The sequence below is a fragment of the Dromiciops gliroides genome, chromosome 5, assembly GCF_019393635.1.
Source record: "Dromiciops gliroides isolate mDroGli1 chromosome 5, mDroGli1.pri, whole genome shotgun sequence".
NCBI lineage: Eukaryota > Metazoa > Chordata > Mammalia > Microbiotheria > Microbiotheriidae > Dromiciops > Dromiciops gliroides.
Window position 1 is genome coordinate 44,566,445 of NC_057865.1, and position 25,286 is coordinate 44,591,730.

Here is a 25,286-nt window from a genome sequence, read left to right on the forward strand (position 1 = left end):
ATCTCCCCTCACACTGATTACAGTACAATTAATGAATGTTTATTAAATGAATGAACCCTGGACAAATTTTCTAAGGCCTTGCTAAATTGTGTGGACCAGAAATGGAGGAAAAAAGCAGCCCTGAGCACAATGGAAATATGGCCTTGCTTTGTTGAGAGGGATGCATTACCTTTAAATTACAGAAACACCATTATCTGGGAACTTCTGAGCAACGTGTACTCAGACACAGATGATACAGATGAATCGGCCACATGAGCCGGCTTTGCTCGTTTTGTTTCTGTCCCTGGGTACAGGGTCTTTGTCTGAGTCCAGCTGAGTCAGAAGGTTCCAAATCAATAGCACAATTCTGAGGATGATCCTGAATCCCAACATGAGACAGGGCTTTGACAGAGGCAGCACCACCAGTGCTCCAAGTTCCTCCAGTGAATAGGATTTGGCCGCCAAAACCCCATCCCCCAAGGTCTCGGGAAGTCAAAGCCAGTGACCTCCTCTTACCTTGTGCTGCTAGGGACTCCTGGAAAGGAGGCTCAGACTCTTGGGGGGCCATATCTGAAGGACCTGCAGAATAGCTACATCGTGGCACCCTCTTGTCATGGGGGAACCCCTACCACAAGCTCTCATCCCTTCCTACCTTAGCAGGCTCTAGGCCCTTTCCCTTTGCATCTCAGTCTCCCTGGAGATGACTACGGACACCAGGGATTCCTTTCTGCCACCATCTACCCACCCAGTAGTGGGAATAAGACCATTCTGGAAGGGAGGTGGCACAGTGGTTAGAGCACCGGGGTCAAGAAGACTTGAGTTTCAATCCATCCTCAGACCTTACTAGCTGTGTGACCCTGAGCAGGTCACTTGGGCTCTGTCGGCCTCAGTTTCCTCAGTTATAAAATGGAGCTAATAATAGCAACTACTTCCCTTCCACATCCTGTTCCCTCACTGTGTCCTGAAAGGCTACGTATGTCTTAAGGCCTTGTCACTTCCTCTGCCCCTCTCTCTCAGTGGGTGAACTCCTCAGCTCCCACAACTCCGGATGGAGGCAGAGGACCTGCCACTCACTACAGGGATGATTTGGGCAAATCATTTCACTTCTCTGGGACTCAATTGTATGTATCTGTAAAATAAAAGGACGGATTAGATAGTCTATAACTTCCCTGCCAAGTCTAATGATGTAATGCTATGATGCTCAGATCCATCTATCCAGCCCTTATCTCCCTCCTATACCTGCATCGGCAATGAGATATCAATGAGGTAGGGCAGACTCAACTCATCTCACCATTTGGTTTTTTGTTCATTTGTTTGTTTTATCTTTGTATCTCCCAGTGCTTATCATAATGCCCTATACACATTAGATGTTTACTAAATGCTAATTGGAAAGATCTATAATCTCAAGGGAAATAATGAAAAAAGGAGGAATTAAGGGGGAATGTCACTTCTCTACCTCAAATTATGACATAAAGCAGCAATCATAATGAATTTTGTACTAGGTTAAAAAAATTATAAATGATATAAGTAGAACAGATCAAATAAGGAAGAATCAGTGTCCTATAAACACAAGAATATAAATTCGTTTAGGAAAAACTCCCTATTTGACCAGAAAACTAGAAAGCAGTTTGGTAAAAATTAGGTTTAGGACATCTACACTGTAGTAAACTCAAAATGGATACGCAACACAAATAATAAAGGTTATGCTATGAAAAAATCTAAGGAAGAACCATATCATGTACCATTTACAGCTATTCTTAGCCAAATAACAACAAATAAAATAATGTTGATGACTCAAAATTGAAAAGCTTTTGCATGAAAAAGAAATGATTGCAACAAGAATAAGCTGTCAATGAAGGGGGGAATGTCTGCATCATGTATCCCGGCTAAGGGCCTGCACACTACAATATACAGGGAAGCAGCACAAGGACATATAAAACCAAGAGCCACTTCCCAAAGCATAAATGTTCAGAAGACACAAACAGTTCTCAAAAGAACCATGAACTACAAAAACCACCTGACAGAGGGCTCCAAAAAGACAATGATAAATGCACACAAGGACGATACCCAGCATATCGGCAAAGATGACAAAATTGAGAACTGTCAATGTTGGAGGGATTGTGGTAAGACAGGCACACTATACACTACTGGTAGAGCTAAGGAATTGGTCCAACCATTCAGGAGAACAATTTGGAATTATGTACTTCCCTTCTTCCTGTATAGAGATGGGGTATCAGGGGTAAGGAATAAGGCATATGATTTCAGACTTGATTGTTTCTGTTTGCTGGGGTGCTTTCCCCCCTTTTTATATTTTTTACTCTTCTCATCTGGCTTGGGAAGGGGAAAGAGAAATATATGAAAATTAAGGTGAGATACTGCATTCTCAAAGGCTAGGCCAAGCTCTATCGAGTACAATCAAAGTGGAAAGGCTTTGAGGACAGGTCAATCGGCAGACCAACCTGCCTACATTTGGGAAAGTTCATCATCAGGTAAATCATAAGATGTGATTTTTTTTAACACAGCATTTCTCAAAGACCACCACCCAAGAGTCTCCATCTGTGACACCAAAGGGAATTCTTGCACAAATGAAAGTTGTTGAAGTATCAGAGAAGAAATTTACACTTACGTTTTATAGTCTTTTTCATTTGTCAATACCGTATAAGTAATTAAAGCATAAGCTTCTCCCAGTCAGAGACCTTGAATTCTACTTTCCCTGGAATGCCTTAAGACTCTGTGAAATATTATTGTAGACCCAGTGGGCACTTAACCAGCTGAACCTACAACTGGCTAACAATACTAACTTCAACTTCATTATGATGATGAACTTTAACCTTGCTTGATTTCATAAAATATTTAAATGTGTATGACATTTTTAAAGCAATTTCTGAAATTCAAGTTATTCTTCCCTACAAGACAGAAACACAAGTTAACTAATGCCTGTCATAGTAATAAGAAGATCTTTTTCACTTTTTTAAAGACTCTATTTTTAACAATATTGAGAATTCTTGATTATCAAATAGCTTCCTGGTCCTTTGTTTCTTTTCCCTTCTGCTACAAGATGTTTGCCCATTTAACTGCTCAATCTTTCCTCTCAAATATATAAAGAGGTAAAGCTTAATTAAATTTCACAATTCTTTAGCAGAAATGGTAAAAATTTTGATGAGAAGAGAAAGTGGAACTAATAACTAAAATAAGATCATTCAATTCCATTGATAATTATAAATAGATGCTCCCTGTCTACTGTACTTCTGAATGTCCACAAGCAACATCAAATAAGCTTCTGTGCTATTCAAATGGACAATATGCATATTTCCTCCAAGAATGTAGGAGTAACTCACCCATGCTTTTCCATCCTGTTGAACTCTTGTTCGTGTGCTCTAATAACTACAAACTACAGGCATCTGCCCAGTGTGCTAGGAGCTGTCCTCACTTTCTTTCACTATCATAAGGATAGTTATCAATGGGATATATGGACAGGCCAGATCATCTTCCTGGTTCTGTCCCTGCCCTTCTTTTCTTTTCTTCCCCTCATTCATTTATTTGAGGACAAACCTAACAGCACTTCTCCCTCGTGATTCCTTATTTGTAACACATGGCTGACTGTCAACATTGCCTCTCCATCACCCTTTGGGTGAACCTCAATTTCAAATCTTCAGAGACTGCAATGTTTCATGACCACTGGTCATATACTACTACCATGAGATGAACGGCAGTGTTTAAAGGTGGGACCTCTTCCAGGAGAAGCACGGAGTCATTAAAGCAACTTTATAATTTCCACTGAGCAAACTTTACCTATTCAATTAGGCCCAAATAATCCATGCACCACATTAACCCAAAATATATACATACTGAGGGATAATATCTACAGGCCATCCACTCAATCTAATTTAAGTTACCATCTGGACAAAAGACATCCTTGGCACATTTGTAGAGTTGGGCCAAACTCTAACCTTCTAAAGGACCTCATCAGCCATAGGAAATTCCTCTTCATCATGGAGTCTGTACTGGATCTTCTCTATGACAACAACATTTGATGAGTGCAAGTTTTCCTGTTTTATGCCCTCTTTGACATTAAGGATCAGAGCACTGTTGAACAAGGTTATACTCCATTATAGCTTCCAAACAATCCTATACAGTTTTGACATATGCATAGGCTTCTATAACACTATTTTGAAAAGTCAGACATGATTTCAAGCTAACTACTCATCTGGTCTCTTAAACAGAAACTCAGAATGGCATAATGCCAAGTGTATTGGATATGGGATTGAGAACAATGTGACTTCAGATCCCATGTACAGCACTTACTGGTCATGTTACCTTGGGAAAGTCACTTGACCTCTCTAACCCTTAGGTTCTTCTTCTATAAAGCTGGATAATACTTCAAACAATAATGATCTCATGGAGATAGTTCAGATCACCACTCCTGTGAGACCTCACAGATCTTCAAATCTTTGCCTACATGTATTATCTTCCTGGATGAATTATTTACATACATACATACACATACACACACCTTACATGTATCATTATATCTATTATTATGTGTGTTAGTACACAAGATCCTTGAAGGCAAGGATAATTTTGTTTTTAATTTGTATCCCCAGCACTTAGTATAGTGCCTGAAAGTCAGTTGGTCAACAAGCATTTATTAAATGCCTAGATTGTGCTAAACACTGGCACAAAATAATTATTAATAAATACTTTTTCATTCATTCAATCATAATTATCCCTCAAGACTGTTAAAAGGAGGGTACTTTTTAAACCTTAAAGCACTATACAAACATGAGTTATTATTATTATTAAACAAATGAATCTCCTCTTAACCCACCTAGATTTACATCACACAAGTTCTCATTTTAGGATGAATTAATTCTATACTCCTGAAAACCCATATAGCAATGGGGGAACTAAAAAGCAGTCTGCTAAACTAAAAGCAGTCTAATAAAAGTAGTCTGCTTCTTCCAAACAGAAAAACAAGAAAATAGAGAAAGTGTAAAAAGGCTATCTTCCTATTATGAAGAACAGAACCTAAAATGTTCTACAATTATGATCAAGGAGCTCAAGAGTAATATAGCTCTTTCATTGACCCAGCTGCAAATCATTTGTTTTGACACAGGAAGAACTGAGTGAGAAAAAAATAAGCCAGAATCTTCAAGTGAAGACAACTAACTCTGTCTCCCACACTAAAAGAAAAGCAATTATGTCATATGATATAATTTCCTGAAAACATAGTTAATACAGAAAATGTCATTACAGTCAAAACTTGGCTACATAGAAATATCTCCAGTGTCCAAAATAACTTTGAACCTAGAAATGCAAAAAATTAATTGTCTTTACTGACAAAGAAATAATTTTTGGACAGAAATAAAAATGACCAAATAGAACCAAAGACATGTGCACGATTATGCTTGATGTACTATGACTCATCAGCTTCAATTCAATTCAACTGAACAACCATTTATTAAGCACCTGCTATATGCAAAGCTTTGTAATGAGTATATTTTTAAAAGTCCCTGCCCTCAGAAGCTTATATTCTACTATCACAAAAGAAGAAGAGAAGAGAGAGAAGAGAAGAGAAGAGAAGAGAAGAGAAGAGAAGAGAAGAGAAGGAGAGAAGAGAAGAGAAGAGAAGAGAGAGAAGAGAAGAGAAGAGAAGAGAAGAGAAGAGAAGAGAAGAGAAGAGAAGAGAAGAGAAGGAAGGAAGGAAGGAAGGAAGGAAGGAAGGAAGGAAGGAAGGAAGGAAGGACGGAAGGAAGGAAGGAAGGAAGGAAGGAAGGAAGGAAGGAAGGAAGGAAGGAGGAAGGAAGGAAAGCAGAGTTATATTTAAACTTAAATTTAAGCCTATAAAAGCCCAGCTTTTTGCTAGGAAAGCCAAGAGCACATAGCCAAGTGACAGGAAACAGAAGAGAAGAAGAAAGAGCCAAGGAGAGCAGCAGAGATGAGAAGTAGTAATGGCTTGTGAGCAACAAGCACAGGGAGCAAAAAGAAAGTCACTGAGGAAATAGAATAAGATAAAACCACCCTTGAAGGACCAGGCAAAGGGAAAAGGAAGAGACACTGTGAGCAGTCACCGGTAGCCCCAGAGTCAATAAAGATATTGAGGTATTCCATTGAAGGCATGCTGATCACCATTTGGCAATCACTCACTATCAATTACTCTCTGGTGTAACATTGGGAGAATGCATTGAGATAATATCTCTAAGACACTCAGCCCCAAGCTTGGCACATAGTGGGCACCATGTAAGTGTTTTTCCTTCTCTTCCTTCTCTTTCCCCTTCTCCAGAATCCATCCAATATTCTTTCTAATGCACCTTGCTGGCTGTTTACAAAATTAAATAAATGAATATTTATTGGAGGGAAAAGTAACCTTGACATGTAATTTTTTAAAATTATAAAACAGGTTTTCAATATCTTGCTCAATATTATGATCCTAATAGAGGTTCCTCTTATGCCAATATCACATTCATCACCTTCAGAGATACGATGAACTTGGGACAAAACAGGAAGGATGTTCATTTATAATTCCGCAATAACATACTTGGGTCTAATATGGCAGGAAGTCTTTTTTGCATATCTGGAAAGAATGCTGGAGCTAAAGACAAGCCTGGTTCCAAGTCCAACTATTACACTTACCAGCCTTGTGACCCTGAAAAAGTCACTTAACCTAATTCTCTATTTCCTCATCTATAAAATAGGGATAATATAAGCACTGATCTCACAGACTGATTGAGGCTCAAATAAAATATGAAAACAACTTTGCAAACTTCAAAGAGCTATTTAAATGTCAGCAATTACTACAATCAGCCAATTCTAGTTCCCATCACCTTTTATTTTTTAATGTGACAAGGACTTTTGTCCATATGCAACATGAGGGTATCACTGTGTGTCTTGAAGGGAGAAAGGGAAAGACATCTCTAGACTCCTCTCACTCTACCCTATGCCAAGGGAGACTTTCATCCCTGCCAGGAGGGGAAGGAGGAGGTCAGGGAAAGCATCCTGGACACTCTTCTCTCCTCAGAGAGGGACAGTACCAGACTGGAATTATATCTACCTGATCCCTTAAATATGGTTAGTCTAGGGGATGTGATTTTCAGGTTCAATAGAACTTCCAGTAGCTGTTTCATTAATTGGGGAGAAGCAGGAGCCAAGGTTCTATATCCAAGGCTTTGCCACCACCCTTCCCAGCAAACACCAGTTGCACTAAGAACAAAGGTAGCAATTCTCAAATGCCTTTGCCCATGTCCATAGAAAAAACAAACAAAAACAAAACAAAACAAACAAATTACCCAGAATCAGATTGAACACACCTCTACCTTCTCTCACAAAGCTGGAAGGCAGAAGAGCTCAAAGCGATTTCAGAACCTAAAGAGCTTGGAAGAGGCTAAAAGTGACTAGGAGTTCTTGAAATTCTCCCCTCTCACCAAGCATTGATCTCCACCAATGATGAGAGAGTCTCATACCAATGGGCTTTGGGGCTTGGGTTACATCCAAAATAAGCCAATATCAAATAATGGTCCCAGTTGTACTGAAAACCTTAACTGAAAGGTTCCCTCACATAAAGTAACTAGTGTTGGTGTCCATACTTTTGAAAACTTAGAAAGTAAATTAGGACAACAGAAAAATGGACAGTTCAAGATGAAGACCTTTTCAGCTATTCTGGTGGTAATAGCTTGACATCACTCATCGCCTAGGATGGCAGAGGGGGTAGTGAGAGGTATTGCTGAACAGACAGGACATTTTAATGGGAAAGTATTTGATTTTGTCTTTTAAAAGGGGGAGGGGGGGACAACCTACTTCTGATTTGAATTCCCCCCCTCTTTGGTTACTTAATTTCAGTCTCACAAGGTACAGATATGTAAACCTAAAACTAAATATTTTAATTTTCATATGGCCATTATTTGATTTAAATAAACGTAAGTTCTCAAACTGATATATTTATACACCAAGCATCTCATGGCATAAGGAGGACAGGTGTGATTAACCACCTCATTAAAAGATTTTTTTTTTTACCTTGAGCAAACACAACTTGAGTTTATGCCTCTTCTATGGGAAATAAAAGACTGGTCAAATGGAATCACTATAGGAGGGGTGTCAAACTCCAACAGAAAGGGATCCCCAAAGGCTGCAAATTGACTTAGAAAACTACAAACCAACATTATCTATAGCATGCTGTATTTTTACGTATTTTGCTCAACATCTTCCAATGCCATTGTAACCTGGGGCAACCATACTTGCAGACTTTACAGGCCACAAAGGGCCAGGCTGACACCTCTGAGTTCCACATCATTACTCTATTAAAGTACAAGGAGTCAGATTAAAGCAATTTTCAACAGTGATAACACTGGTAGTGAGTTAAATGGTCTGTTCAGAAAAGAACCAACTATCCAAACTTTTTCAAAATGAAAGAACTATTTAATGACATATAATGTTAATGAATAAATTGTTTAACACCTTCTGAGACAATTGAAAGTGTGAAACTGCTTTATTTTAACAAGGCTAAAAATAAGAATATCTTTCAGGGTGGCTATAATCCATTACATTTGCAATAATTGTGTTTTTATTATGTGCTTAACACATCAGCTAATGTCACATTCAAAACGGTTTCAAGCAGCATTGCATAAAAATAGCTATGAAGAGAAAAAAATGTTGCTGAATTGCTTTGTTAGCTGGCAGGCAATTTGATGTTTTTGTCCCTCTATTTCCTTAATTCTACTTCATCTCAAAGTAATGGAGGGTATTCAAATTGCAAGCAGTTTTGACTTAGATGCCCCCAGAAGACAAATACATGTACATTTTTCTTTTCAAGGGAGGAGGGACCTGAAACTGTAATTTCATTATCCAGAGGGCTTCTATGGAAACCACTTCTACCAATGCAGAGCTTCAATTTCTCTGAAATCTCTGGTTTTACAGAGTTCCCTGCGGGGAGGGGCACTGAGAGGAGAAATGACTTGTCTAGGGACAGCACATGCCCGAGGTGGGTCTTCCTGAGCCCACCATTGGCCATCTATATACTACATCATCCTAACTCTCAAATATAAATTAGTAAAGATAAATGATCTCCAATTTCAATATATTTTTACAATAGCCTTATCTTATTATCAAAAAATAGCTCTGCAACTTTACCAGTTCTTAATTGAAAAAGAAAAGAACAGCACCTTATGACAGGACCTTTATCCTTGAGGCCTGGGGCTAAATCAAGTCAATCTTGCCATTGCTACAGAAGGGATTGTGCCACCCTCTCCCTTATGGCCCATTCACCATCCAGCCCTCCGTACAGTGCTTGGGACATGGTAGCCACTGAATAGATGTGTTTTCATTCATTCAGATAAATCCCATCTTCCCCCAGAAGGTTGCCCTCATAGTCATTCCTTCTCTCTTTAAACCTTCAACATCTCCCGATCTCTCGGCTCATTCCCCATTTCCTATAAACACAGCCAAGTTTCCTGTGAATCCTTGAAAACCTCTCACTTAACCCCTCAAGCTCTCCTGTTACGGCCTCCTCTCTCTCACAGATTCCTATAAAAAGTTGTCTATTCTTTTAGCCCTCGACTTACTCTCCTCTCCCCTCATTTCTGTGCCCTTTACTGACATTCTATCTCATCACTTCAGTAAAACGAATGCCTCCAAAGTGACCAATCCTCTCATAGCTGATGGACTTTTCTCAGCCTTCATCTTTCATCCCCTCCCTCTCTGTTGCATCTGATCCCACAGACTCCCCTCTCCTCCTGGCTCTTCCTTCCTCTCTAGGAACTATGTGGGAAGGCAATGGTGCCCACTATGTATCAGGCACCATACTAAGTGCTTTTACAAATATTATTCCACTTGATTTATGATGGTAATGAAAGCCCTAGGAGCTAATGAAGGTTCATGACAAAATGTCGAGAGAGAAACCCTTAGGTACCAATGAAGTTAATGAGACACTCTACTGAGAGAAGAGAGCCCAGGACAGAGCCTTAGGGACACACATAATTAAGGCAGCAAAATATCAAAGGAGGAGACTAAGAAAAATCGGTCATACAAGTAGGAGAAAAACTAAAAGAACTCGATACCACAAAAGCCTGGAGATGAGGAACTGGGGCAAATAGGAGTTAAATGATTTGCCAGGGTCAACAAACTAGTAAGTATCTGAGACTGGATTTTAATTCAGATCTCCCAACTCCAAATCCGATGCTTTTTATCCATTGTACCACTTAGTATCTGATAAACCCAAAGATCTAAGCCTTTGGAGTAAGAGGGCCCACTCCATCTGACAAAAATTTCTGGGAAACCAGAGGTAGTTTGGCAGAACCTAGGCATGGACCAACATTTCATACCGTATGCCAATATAAGGTCAAAATAGATAAATAATTTAGATATAGAGGGTGAAATAATAAGTAAATTAGGGAAGCACAGAAAATTGTACTGATCAGATCTATGGATAAGATAAGAATTTATGAGCAAACAAGAGACAAAGAGGATCATGAGAAATAAAAATGGATAGTTTCAATTATGTGAAATTAAAAAGATTTGCACAAGCAAAACTAATGCACGGGGCAGCTAGGTGGTGCAGTGGATAGAGCACTGTCCCTGGAGTCAGGAGTACCTGAGTTCAAATCCGAGCTCAGACACTTAACACTTGCTAGCTGTGTGACCCTGGGCAAGTCACTTAACCAACTGCCTCACTAAAAAAAAAAAAAAAAAAAAAACCTAATGCAGCCAAAATAATAAGGAAAACTGGAAATGGGGGGGGGGTGGTTTATAGCAAGTTTCTCTGATAAAGCCTCATTTCTCAGATATATAGGGAACTGAGCCAAATCTATAACACTATGAGACACTCCCAAATTGATAAATGGTCAAAGGCCATAAATGGGCAGTTTTCAGAAGAAAAAAATCAGTTATCAATAGTCATGTGAAAAAATATTCTTAATCGCTATTGATTAGAGAAATGCAAATTTAAACAGCTCTTGAATTACCATCTCATACCTTTCAGATTGGCTCATTTTGGAAAAGGAAAAATGACAAATGCTGGAAAGTATGTGGGAAAACTGTAACACTAATGCACTGTTGGTGAAGTTACGAACTAGTCCAACCATTCTGGAGAACAATTTGAAACTACACCAAAAGGCTATAAAACTGCATACCCTTTGACAGCAATATCACTACTAAGTCTGTATATAGCAAAGAGATCAAAGAGAAATGGACCTATTTGCACAAAAATATTTATAGCAGCTCTTTTCATGGTGGCCAAGAATTGGAAATAAAGGGAATGCCCATCAATTGAGGAGTGACTGAACAAGTTGTGGTATAGGATTGTTGATCATGACAATGATCCAAGACAATTCCAAAGGACCCATGATGAAAAATGCTATCCACTCCAGAGAGAGAACTGATAAACTCCATAGAGATTAAAGCATACTTTTAAAAAATTCTTTTTCTTGCTTTTGTGTGTGTTTGTATATGTTTTCTTTTGCAACATGGCTAATAGAGAAATATGTTTTGCATGACTTCATATGTATAATCATATAGTACTTGCTTTTCAGGGGATAGGGGAAGGAAAGAAGGGAGGGAGAAAATTTTAACTCAAAATTAAAAAAAAATAAATGCGAAAAAATTACCTTTGTGAATTATTTAATAAAATAAGTTAAAATGAAAAAGACTAGCTTTAGTAATCAGGGCTCATCCCCTATTTCAGATAATTTTAATTGACTCCACTGTTAAAAGGTTATGCACCATTGCTCAAAATTATTACATTTTAATTCATAAAAACCTTAGAGACCAGATGCTGAAACTCCAATGGAATAAAAGCACTTTCCAAACATAGCCATAACATTTGCTGAGATTAAAATTAAGGCAAACTGAGGCACAAAGGTCTGAGCACATTCAATTTATTGGTAAGGCTAGCAATTACCAATAAATGAGGACTCTCAACTCCTCGTGAGTCAAAAGACCCCAAGGTAGGTTATGGGTTCCAGCCTTAATGTGGTTTGGGGAAGAATAAGAGACCAAAAAAACAGAAAGCAATAAACAATATGATTAGTTACAAGGTCTGAAGTATCATAGATGAAGGAAAACAATATGCCTGAATGGACATCAGGAATACAGGACCAGCAATTTGGTGGCATCGACCTGCAGGGCCAATAGTCTAGACTTCCCTGTACCCACCTGCACTTTGCAAGACTTGTTAGGGAGTAACATGGGCAGGAAGATGTGTAGAGACAACATATTCCTTTGAATAAGATGATTTATGGGACAGCTTACCTCAGAAAGGAAAGCAGAACTTCTGAATTTAACTCAGAGATAAAGAAACACGGCTTAGGCAATTTTACAACATGTTGGGGGTGATACTGAAAAGAATCAATTACAAAATGGAATTAGAATCAATTTGATTTTCTCATATCAATTTCCAGTAGTAAGAAAGTTCCAGACATAGTTATATACATGCCCTGAGCTTTTGCCTCCTCTCCCCAACTGCATCTCTATTTCTATCTCAAGTTCAAAGTGAATCTTTTCACTCACAATGCTTTGCTTCAGTGTTTGAATGACCTCTGGTGGCTGCTGGAATCATCACTACAAATCAATTGGTAGGGTGTTAGAACTTAAGAATAACTGAAGAATATCTCGAAATTTTACAATTAACATGTCAATATTATATCAAATAAAGTGAAGTTGGGATGAAATTTAATTTCTTAGCATCAAATTAGCATGCATTAAGCCAATATCCATTTATTCAAAATAACTTAATTCAAACTACATTATATAATTCAAAGCATACAATTTCCTGACTGAATAGAGATTGTTTTTTTAAGAGAAAAGATCACTGATAAGATTAATCAAAATTTCACTTAATTAACTTCAAATTAACTATTTCATTTCATTCACACATCACTCAAATTATATTGGACAGTACCTCCATTCTATCTTACTGCTCAATAATGTTTTCTGAGAACTTTTGTTGTTGTTTAATCGTGTCATTCGATCATGTCCAATTCCACATGACCCCATGGATAAAACTTGGCAGTGGGTTGCCATTTCTTTCTCAGTATGTTCCCATTTTACAGATGAGGAACTGAGACAAATATAGTTGAGTTAGTTGCTCTGGGTCACACAGCTTAGTAAGTGTCTGAGGCCAAATTTGAATTCAGATCCTTAGTTCACTGTGATTCACTTTTTGCTAGCACAGAATAGCTACAGTGAGAGAATTCAGTGTGCATGCAGTCAAGTCTGAGGATCACACAAGTGATGGTCTAACCCCCTAAAATAATAATCTGAACATGAATAAGAAACAAAATATTACTGAACCAAAGTTACCAACATCACCAACATTCCCCTGTAAGAGCTACATATTTGGTCTTCTGAAAGATGTAACCAAGGACATGTTCCATTCTGAGGCATGTCTGAGAAGGTTTATATTAGACTCTAAACCAGTTTATTAGACTTCTGGGGAACTAAAACAAACCAAATCCATTATAAATGCACAATCAATTATAGGCTACAAGCTCCTGTATAGAGAAAACATGTGCCATCTTCTCCAAGTCTAATAGTGGGAATTTTTAACCCTAACCCCAATTAATATATCACAGAAGGCCCAGACTTTCTCACTGAATCAATCAAAGTATAAACTAGATGCTAACAAGTCTTAACAATCTGAGGGAATAAGTTGCTTTGGTCATTGGACAAAAGCAAATGGCCCCAGACAAAAAGAAAAAAAAAAAATCTTGTGTCTGAATTACAGCATCAGAAAGAGTTCTGGGCCTATGTATAACACAGTTAAGACGCATCCTGATAGAGGATTAGTACTCACCCTCTAGGGATCTCACTCAAGTGAGAGTTACAGAAGTAGCCCCAAAATGGGGGTGCTCCATGAGGATTAGCTCATTTTCTAAATATCAATGGAGTTCAAATCAACCACACTAAGTGATTCACACTTTGCTGGGAAAGCCAAACTGACTACTTTTTCTAGAAAAGGAAACAGCATATTGATAAAAATGAAGTATTCAAAGAGCAAGGAATTTTAGCCCCTGGAATGGCCACCTCAATGTTTCACTATGCAAACCATCTGACTCTTTAACAACTGCACATTCCCAAGCTTCCATGTGAATGTAGGATAATGGAAGACACGAGTAGTTACTAAAAACACGTCTTGGGGATATCAGGTTGGGAGGAGGGAGAGAGAGTACAACAAGGAGAAAATAATTCAGCTTAAAGAATTCCCCTACCCAAATGGTAAATAACTTTTACAGAACAAAATATTCCATAGAGACAATTTTACTCATCCCAAAAACAGGTTGCTAATGATGATTAGATAATTATTTTCGAGCTACATATAATGTTAATCACTAGAGCTATCAGGCATTTTAAAAAAAAACACACATCAGATGTTTTAGTACTCCATGAACTCACTAAACAGGAACAACACCTTTGTATTTAGTATGCTTAACCATGTTTACATCTTTCAAAATAATTTCATTCCTACCCTTTGAGCCCCAAAGCATATGCCTCTGGTAATAATATAAACTTTAGTTAAACAAATGTACAAATATCAGCAAATGATGAAGTGCTTCATTATGGGGGACATATTAAATCTAATCAAAATTTATGGCCAGTTAATAATCAATGCCCTTGTTTAAGGTAAGAATATTCATAAATTTCTTCTGGAACTTGAGTTTGCTACTTTTTTTTTTCCTCAAGGGGTAGAGGCTATAAGCAAAATTGTTTCTCCACCATCCACCAATGGTAAAACAAAGAAATTATCCTATTAGTTTTCTTACTCTTTGAATGGGTTCATACATATTTACTGGTCTATGTGCAAAGCACAGTGCATTTTAAAAAAATCAGTCTTCCAAAAAAAGGCTGTCTACCTCAAAATACAAGCTTTCTAAAAGACAGGAACCTGTTTCACCTTGGGATTCTGGTTGTTTTGTTTGTTTGTTTTTAATGAGTAGTGCTTAACACTCTACAATTATGATATACAGGGATAGGAACCAAACCTATGATTTCATTGATATGGAGGTGATAAAACTCCACCTTTCAATGCACTTTCTCTGCAACTTCTAGTCTCAGAGTTGCCTGGCTCATTGAGAGGTCAAGAGATAGAGGCAGGATTTTAACCCTGCTCTATTTGGCTTTAAGGCCAGCTCTTCATCCTTCTCTTTTATGCCTTCAAGCCTCTCTTTTATGTTCATATGTTCTAAATATAAATATATACATAAAAACAAAAATCAGAGGTGGGAAACTCTCACTTGTATGACCTACAACACTCAATTCTTCTGTCTCACAGAAAGATTTAAACTCTTCATTTTATTATCCAATATATTCATGAAATGTTCATATACAAAGGCATCATGCAACTGTCCCTGCTCTTCATGAATACAGAACAGATCTAAAAAGGGGGGAAAACAAGTACTTTGATAGAGTAATAATTATTAATGATACACAAGGAACCATATAATTCAATATACCAATGGAACTATGATCTCATCAACAGTTACTCCCTCCAAGAGTACACAGATCATAACCAAAAAAAGGAGAATGCAACAGTTCAAATTATGTCCATAAATATGATTCGATGATAATTGAATGAACAAAGCTGACCTTCCATGTATATGAGAAATTAGCTAGAGAGAAAATTCAAAACCTTCTACAATTAGTAATGAAAAGGGAAGGACTAAATGCAATTTGTGAAGGCCTCTTAATAAGCAGTGATGTTTATTGTGCATTTACTAGGGGCGAGCAGTGAGTACTTGGGCAGATACTAAGACAAATACCACACTGATCCTAAATCTGGCTTGTTTTAAACCTGGGTGTGGTCTATAAGCAGCATTAATTTTGGGGATATTTAAACAAACCAGTGGTCTCGACAATGTGGGTTCTTGCTCCAAAAGAGCTCACAACCCATCTGCACTTTCTCATTTATCCTATGCGATTCTTATCCATGACTTCCCACTGTCCTTCAGAGGAAATCTGCCTGACACATGGGATGCCTTGGTCTGGGTCTTTTTTCCCCATGGATAACAGTGTCAGTACTCAAGCAGTCTGTCCAGCTACTCCTGCTATATAGCCAGCCCCCCCCCTTTTTCCAGGCCCATATCTCCTCAGTATTTTTTCTACCATTTTTGTTCTCCTGTTATTATTAGCAATATCACAGACTACCTAGACCTACCATGTGTCCTTCCATTGACTTTTTTTATGTTTTTTGTTTGTTTGTTTGTTTTTTTGCAGGCAATGGGGGTTAAGTGACTTGCCCAGGGTCACACAGCTAGTAAGTGTCAATTGTCTGAGGCCAGATTTGAACTCGGGTCCTCCTGAATCCAGGGCCGGTGCTTTAACCACTGCACCACCTAGCTGCCCCTCCATTGACTTTTGCTATTATAGAGATGGCCACCTCAGCCACTTACTAATAACTATATAACACCAAGTAAGGCACTTAACCCCTCTCTAAGCTTAAGCTTCTTCATCCTTAAAATGGCGGTGCTAGATGTAGAAATGGCCTCACAGGGCAGCTATAGGGATCAAATGAGAATGTGCATAGAGCTGAGCTTTGGAAACATGAAAATGTTCTATAAAGTTCAGTTGTTATCTTCTCATTCTCATCTTTTTCCATTGGGTTATGAGCATCTCTTCTATTTTTCGATGGACAGGAAGAATCCTGGGTCAAGTCACTATGCTGCACAGATGGATAAAAGTACTGCTTTCTGTAGTTGAATTGGGATGTCAGCTCATCCTCTCTAAGCTCACGAAGAGTCTCCAGGACAATTGTAATAGCAGACAGGACGATCGGGATGATATGCACCACACATTACTGTTGTTCTGCTAGATCTCTGTATTTTGAAAGTTTTTTAATCCATCTATTTTGGAGATTACATGTACTTGGTATAGTAACATTTACTAAAACATTGTTCTTGAGTTTTATGAATCGCTGTTATAGTCAGGAGACTGTGGACAAAAGTTCTTCCCATGATAATGATCACGGGGGCCTTCTGAGGGCTGTATTTAGAGAGCAAAATCTGGCATTTGTTGGCATATGAAATACAGAGAGCTTCTGAGGTAAAACTCTGGCCTCCACCACCAAAGACTGCTGGGTGGTCCATTATGGCAGCCCGCTGTGATAGGCACCCTTGGCATGCCCAACAATTGTCCTGTCCTCCACTTCTTAAGAAGCATTTCTGCTTCCCCATTACTGCACATTAGAGCCATGGCCTTTATAGAAACGCTGAAAAATCTAGTCTATTTCTTGTTGGTTTGTTGGCCTTTCAATATGTTCAAATGCTCTTTGGATGAACTGACACCAAGCTTTGTACAAGTGCATTTTTCCCTTGACTGCATTTAACCACTGCGTGACTTGATAGTACTCATAATCTCCCACTGTCCACCTTGATAAAGTTTTTCAAATAAGTTTATATCTTAAACCTGCATTGTCCAGTGTCTCCACGTGGCCACTGGTGAAGCAGGTAAAACTGCTTAGCATCCTGTGCTCCCTCTAAGCCAGTGAGTTCAGAACTCTGGGTTTAATTGCACTAGACTAGACCTCTACAAAATGTTCTTTTCTCCTTCTTAACTCCTAGACTCTCTTTCACTCAATGTGATTTCCATCGTTTAATTATCTTTTACTTTCTACTTTGGGCTTCTTTTACCCCCAATTCCCTGACCTTCTCCCAGCCCAGAGGATGTATTTATCACCAATCAGCATGTACAACCTATGCTACTTACTGAGAACAGGCAGAACAGAATATACCATCTCCAGGAATATTCAAACAAGTAAAACAATTGGACAGTTTTATTCATACCATCTGAAATAAGTGGTTAGTCATTTCATCAATTAAGAAACATTTCTCAGGAATAAGGTAAAAGAAGATAGAAAATAGAGTAAATATCAAGGGGAGGGTAATATGGTTAGCAATAGTAACTGTGAAAAAAAAAAAAAAGATTTGAAGCAAGTTTGTCTGATGGGCCTCAGTTCTCAAACACATAGAGAACTGAGTCAAATTTGTTAAAAAGAGAGCCATTCCCCAATTGATAGATGATCAAAAGACATGAAATTTTCAGATGAAATAATCGAAGCCACCTATAGCCATATGAAAATAATGCTCTAACACTACTAATTGGAAAGATTCAGGTCAAAATAATTCTGTGTACTACCTCACACCTACTGGATTGGATAATAGGACAGCAGAGTAAAATGACACATGTTGTGGGGGATATGGGGAAAATGAGGCATTAATACACTCTTGGTAAAGTTGTGAACTGATACAAATATTCTGTAGAGCAATTTGGAACTATGGCCAAAGGACTATAAAACCATGCATACTCTTCAACCTAGCAATATACCACTACTAGGTTGGTACCCTAAAAGACATTTTTAAAAAGTTGAATTAGAAATTGGGGTGATGCCCAACATTTGGGAAATGACTAAATAAATTGATTGAGATAAAGACAGAACACTATTGTGCTGTAAGAAATGATGAGTAGGATGCTTATCAGAAAAACTTATGAAAAATGCAATACATCTACAGAGAAAGAACTGATGGTATGTGAATACAGATTTAAGTATAATTTTTTTTGTTAGTTCTAATGTGGAAATGTTTTGCACAACTGCACATGCATAACTTATATGAAATTGCTTGAATTCTTAAGGAGGGGTGGGGAGGGAGGAAGGAAGAGAATTTGGAACACAAAGTTTTTAAAAATCGATGTGAAAATTTGTTTTTACATGTAAATTGGGGGAAATCTTAATAAATAAATTAATTAAATTGTTTAAATTGTTTTAAAAAAGAAACATTTCTCTTTATCAATACAAAAAATGAATGGTTGCAATTAGATGATATTTTCAATACATGATTTGATTAATTAGATAAATGACAATTATCTTTATATTACTATTATGAGCCTTGCTAACAAAGAAATTTTTGGTGATTGTTCTACTTCAAGCATTTATTTTGAGGTGAAATGCTACTTGCTTGAAGCAGAACAATCACCAAAAATTCAAATGAAAATCCGTTTGGATTTTCACTTAGGAATAAGTGTCTTTGTTCTCACCAGTTTTTAATTATTTCTCTGTTAGCAAGGACCATAGTAGTGACACAAGGATAATTGTTAATATTACCTTCATCACAGCAGAAAAACCCTGTTACTCTTCCATAGCTTACTCTTAATAATGGTGGCAACTTCAACACGGATAGGTATGGGTCAAGTTATTGGTTTTTGAATGTTTCATTATAAGCCCATTTTTCACAACAACTTGAAGAAAATCTAAGTAGAAGTTAATAAGAGCTGTGTAAATTTCAGTTAGCTAATAAATCAATATGCTTATTAACCTTTCACAATATGAAAGTAAGAAAAGAAAAATTACCTCAGTGACAGGCACATTTTCTTGCAGTTCAGTTGTATGAGATGCCAGCAATCCAATCACCCGGGCAACCTTGGTCCGTCTGTGAATTGACAGAGATTAGTTGGCCTCTAAAGAAAAAAAACTGAAAAGAAGCTGAAGTATCTAAGAATGTATTAGTTGTACTATATGACTATCAACCAGTGAGTAATATTCATTATGAATTACTGATTGGAAAGAACCAAAAAGCATTTGTGTAACACTAATGCATGATGTTTTGCCAATCTCGGCTAGAAATGTTCTCGCCAGAATCTGAAGAACTGAAATAAAGGCTCTTGGGATCCTAGTCCTTCTAACGTGACTGACAGGGCACTTGTCTCAATCGTGTCTCCTCAAAACCAACCTCCAAAAAGGTTATAGGATCAAAGGGGGAAAAGGTGCTAGTTCCAAAATCTTAGGCTTTTCAAACTCATTCTCTTTACAAACTAATGTTACCAAAACAACATAATCCAATTTAACTCGACAAGCATTTATTTATTCACCCTCTTCCTCCTATGTGCCCAGCCCCCTCACAGGTGCTAGAGAGACAAAGCCAGAAAGGAATCTATCTCCTCAGAGGGAGCTTACATTGAATCAGGGGACATGACAGGCAGATGAATAAATATATATTAAATAAATACACGTTTTAATTTAAGGAAGGGAGGGTGGGCTCAGGGTGGGGGGATAAGGCCTTCTGGTAAAAAGTGGCACTCGGGGCCAGAGGTGAGAACAGGTGAATTTCAGGCAAGAGTAAAAAAGTACAGTGATAGGAGGTGAAGTGTGATGGGTGAAGGTCATTTTGGCTGCATTGTGGAAGGGATGGTGGGGCCTTTGACAGGAAGGAGGGGGTTGGGAAGAGAGGCTGATTTGAAAGGAAAAATAGGAAACATTTTTTAGACAAGCTGAGTTCTAGGGGCCTAGGAGGTCTGAGAGATCCAAAAGGCAGCCGGCAATACAAGATTGGGGCTCAGGAAAAAGAATGCCTCATAAGATATTATTTCCTTCCTGTGCCTTGTGTCCTTTCTAAGTCCCTCCAGCTCTACTGAAGAGCTGAGACTTCCCAGCAGGAAACATTCCTCCTTGGTCGCCACTGCCTGATATGTCTTGTCTCCCTCTGCACTCTAGTGCAGTCTTCCTGAGGGCAGCAGCTCGCTCTCTCTCTCTTTCTCTCTTTCTCTCTCTCTCTCTCTCTCTCTCTCTCTCTCTCTCTCTCTCTCTCTTCTTGTATTCTTTTTGTATTTATCCTGAATTAAATGTCCTCTGAGCTGGCTTTTAAGGAGAGAAACGGAAGGAAACAAACAAAAGGAAAGTGGAAGAGATTTGCCAAGACCGTTATCACAAACTGTGCCCCCACCACTGCTGTAGTAGAGCCACGCTTGGGTTCAAATCGGAGAGGCCTAGATGCACTGATAGAGGAGGGAGCAACGATCTCGGGAGAACAAGGAAAGGAAAAGCAGCGAGATTCAACTACACGTCCAGCTCTGTGCTTCCGGCCACGCTGCCAGGCTCTCTTCTTTCTCCAAGAGCTCTCCCAGTACTGCCCCCTCGCTTCCACTGTATTCCAGCCAAAGTGGCCTCTTGCCTTTCCCTCCAATCTCATATCCTCCCTCCTATGTCCAGGCCTCTGCACAGACCTGGAATGACCCCTTGCTGACCTCTGCCTCAGCTCAGACCCACCCCAACTGTTAGATCCTTCCATACCCTATAATCCCTCTGATGTTTAATGCTTTAGACGTCATATCTAGTTACCTGAGTAAATGTGGCTTCCTGCCAAGAGGATGTGAGCTCCCTGAAGGCTCGTGTGTCCCCGAGCCTAGCACAAGGTCTTGTACATATTGATACTTAGAGATGGGGTGGTGGGGGAGGGGGCAGAAATCATACACTTTACAACAGATGCTAACTTCTTCCCAGGACTAAATTCTCACATTGAGAAAAGGACACTTAAAATATTCTCCTTAAAAATACAAAGATGGTTGTAGGAGCTGATGAAAAGCCTAAAATTGAGGACAATTTTGTTAAAGCTTCTCTGTCCCAAACAACTAATGCCTTTGGAATAAATTATAAGAGTAAGCAACAAAGGTTTGGTATGAATCTTTTAAAAGAATAAAGATAACATGTCTCTCACAGAGCTTAATGTTCTCTGAGGCACCCGCCATGCTGTGAAGGTGCAGTCAATATAAAGTAATAAAAGTGATAACACAGTGAGAAATAATGCTTACAAAAATGAAAATGTTACTCACATATCCCAATTTGGAGCTGCTCGGAGCTGCTGGATTAGCAAGGGCAACTAGGAGGAAAGGTCAAAACAGATATTTTATAAGATAATACAAAGAACGCATGTGAACAATGTCAAGCTTCACACTCGAGAATATCTCTACTTTTACTGTTAAAACATTAATTTTTCCACAACACAATATGGGGACTTAAAGATATATGAATACCAGGCATGTGGATTACATAAAAATAAAAAATTAAGAATAAGGATTTCAGGGGGCAACTAGGTGGCGCAGTGGGTAAAGCACAGGCCCTGGATTCAGGAAGACCTGAGTTCAAATTCAGCTTCAGACACTTGACACTTACTAGCTGTGTGAACCTGGGCAAGTCACTAAACCCTCATTGCCCTGCCAAAAAAAAAAAAAAGAAGAAGAAGGATTTCAATTTCTACCTATACATTAAAATTTTCTCCCCACCAGAAAAAGAATTAAAATAATAGTATCCTGATAGTGAACAAACAAATATTCTTTCAGCTCAATACCCAAACTGATCTGACTCCAGTCCCCATAAGGACCTCTCAGAATAATGGGAAGCGGCTTTGGCCTAGCCATAATGCCACAAGTATACCAACAACATGAGACAGAATAAGAATTATTATGCCCAAACTACATAGGGCTTTTAGAAAACAAAAACTCGGGGCAGCTAGATGGTGCAGTGGATAGAGTACCGGCCCTGGAGTCGGGAGTACCTGAGTTCAAATCCAGCCTCAGACACTTAACACTTACTAGCTGTGTGACCCTGGGCAAGTCACTTAACCCCAATTGCCTCACTAAAAAACAAAACAAAAACTCCACCTGAAAGAAGACCTGAGAGTCAATGTAGAAAACAGAAACATTACAAGCAAAAAATTAACAGAGAAAATAAATGAATTAAGCAAAGTTTCAGGATAAAAGATTAGCCCATAAAATCTTTTCAATTATTTCTTAACAGTAATAAAGACTTTTGAAAAAAGAAGCTTCTCTCACAACAACAAAAACTATAAAATATTTGAGAATTAACATAACAAGGAATACACAAGAACTATATGAGAACTATAAAACTATGATGTCCAAGATGAAAGAAGACCTACATGACCAGAGGGATCTTCAGTGTTTGTGGATGGGTTAAGTTAATGTTAGAAAAAAAAGACAAAAGTTCCCAAGATGATTTACATATTTAACATAATACCCATCAAAATACCAAGGTTTTTCTGTATAGAACTAAATGCAAATCATAACAACCTTATCTAGAAAAAAAAAATGGACAGGAATATTGAGGGTCATGTTGGCACTCCCAAGCTACAAAGGGGTCAACATCAAAGCTCTGAGGCATGAAACAAAAATTAGACAAGTTGATCAATGGAAAAGAATAGGTCTAACATCAAACCAAATGTATACAAAAGATTAGTGTGTGACAAACCTTTAAACAATAACAATTGAGGGGCAGCTGGTTGGCACAGTGGATAAAGCACCGGCCCTGGATTCAGGAGGACCTGAGTTTAAAGCAGGCCTCAGACACTTGACACTTACTAGCTGTGTGACCCTAGGCAAGTCACTTAACCCTCACTGCCCCCCCCAAAAAAAAATTGCGTAAAGGATGAGGGGGAGGGAGGGACTGAATCTGCAGAAGCAATTTCCACAGACCTTAAGAGGGTTGAACAACTGGTCAGAAAGAGATTACAGGGGACTCTCTACTGGCACTGGGGGCAGAAACCTTCCATTGCCCATATGCATTTCTGGGTCTCAGTTGGGGAGGAGGAAGACTAGCAGGAACAAGGACCCTGGTCACAGCCAAAGGGTGGAAAAGAGCATTTGTGGTCACTCACAAACCAGAACCACGGGCCAGGAGAACACTGACCACAAATCATACTTCCTATGATGAAAGATGCATCCACCTCTAGAGAAAGAACTGATGGAATCTGAATGTAGGTAAAAGCATAAATTCTTTACTTTCTTTGTTTTTCTTGGATGGTGTTTTTTTTTTTTGGTCTGTGTTTTCCTTTGCAACCCAACTGATATGGAAATGTTATATATGACTGCATATATATAACCTATAGCAAATTGCTTGCCTTCTCAAAGAGGGAGGAGGAAATGGAGGAAAGAGAATTTGAAACAAAAAAAATTAAACAAATATTAAAATTGGTTTTACTTGTAATTGAGAAAAAATATTTCAAAATAAATTAAAGAAAAATAACAATTTTGAGGTACTAGATTAAACCTATCACACTGGCAAAATCATTAAAAACAATGAAACTCAATATAACTGAATTGTGGAGAAACAGATGCACTCACTCATTGCTGATAGAATTGCAAATCTGTTGAATCTTTTTTGTCAAGCAATCTGGCAGGACATAGTACAAGTTGCAAAAAAAAAAAAAAAAATCACATTCTTCTACTCAATAATTACATTGTTGGCCACATATCCTGAGAATGTTATCCAAAGCAAAAACAACAACAACAAAAAAAACCACACCAACCTAGCTATTCAAAGTTCTTGACAGCAGTATTATATGTTATTGCAAAAAAAACCAAAAAAACTGGAAGCAAGCTGTTTCCAATAATAGGGGAATGGTTTTTTAAAATCACAGAAATGTAATACAATAATGTGATTAAGATGAAAGAGATATGAGGATTAGATAAATCTGAAAATATCTTAAAAAGCACAACTAGAAGAAGGCAGTCTGTATAAACTACAATCAAATGAAGAAAAGAAAATGAGAATAAAGGAACAAGGAAGCCCAATGGTAACTTAGAGGAAGCAACTGAAAAAGGGGTTTGATTCTTTATGCACTGAAACTGGCGATGACAGGAGTGTTATACATGAAATATTGTATAGAAGCATATATGCAGATACACATATATGCATATAGTGAATACACCCTGAAGACTGCTTTATTCTCTGATGATTTTTCATCAGTGGCAGAATTTCCACATTTTGATAGAATCCAATTGAAGTTTTGCCCTGCCTTCCCTTTAGTTTCTAAAGCAGACGCTTATAGGGTTGGCCCCTAATGTACCTGAAGAGCGTTTGTGCTGGGTAGCCTTGTGGCTGGGTCCCCTTTCCCCAGGTCCATGCCCCTGACACTCCGCCCTGATCCCTTACCAGTGGTGAGTGGATCAGCTTTGTGGCTACTTCCTTGTGGTTGGCAACAGTGCACAGGTAGCAAAGCAGATTGAGTTTAGTCCGTGAGGCTGCTGTGCTCTTCTCAGTGGTGTCCAGCTGGGAACAGACTTGTTGTAAAAACTCATGCCAGTCTTGTTCCTTTAATAATATTAACTTCTCAACTGGAAAAAAAACAAAAAAAAAACAAAAAGCAAACAGATTTTTTACAAGCACCCAACCTTTCATAGCAAAAAGTAATTTCGTAAAAGTAAAGGAAAGTGACTGACTTCAGAACGTTGTGTTTCACATTATTCACTTTTTTAAAAACACTCACACCAAAAGCTCCAAAGACTCAACAGCAAATTAGTGAGCAAAGATTAACTGGAAAGATTCAGTGGGAAACAGAAAGGGCATTGATAAACCAATAACTAATACAAAAGTAAAATAACCTGAGCCCTATGCTGTCACAGCCCAAAAATAAAAGTGTGGAACATTCTACAGCTAGCTATATTGATGGAAGAACTGAGACCCTGGGCAAGTTTACTTAACCTCTCTCAGCCTGTTTCCCAGTCTGTAAAATAAAGCTAATAGCACCTATTTCACAGGGTTATTG

General features: G+C 38.3%; 1 protein-coding gene across 1 annotated transcript in view; it reads right to left on the reverse strand.

The window, feature by feature from the left end:
- The window catches only part of ULK4 (unc-51 like kinase 4), a 669,562-nt gene that overhangs the window by 586,722 nt on the left and 57,554 nt on the right, over positions 1–25,286 (reverse strand). Inside the window, exons 15-17 of the mRNA XM_043966928.1 lie at positions 24,674–24,855; positions 21,559–21,605; positions 19,304–19,382 (exon numbers count right to left, since the gene is read on the reverse strand). Of these exons, the coding sequence (XP_043822863.1) occupies positions 19,304–19,382; positions 21,559–21,605; positions 24,674–24,855 (308 nt within the window). The remainder of the gene's footprint in view (positions 1–19,303; positions 19,383–21,558; positions 21,606–24,673; positions 24,856–25,286) is intronic.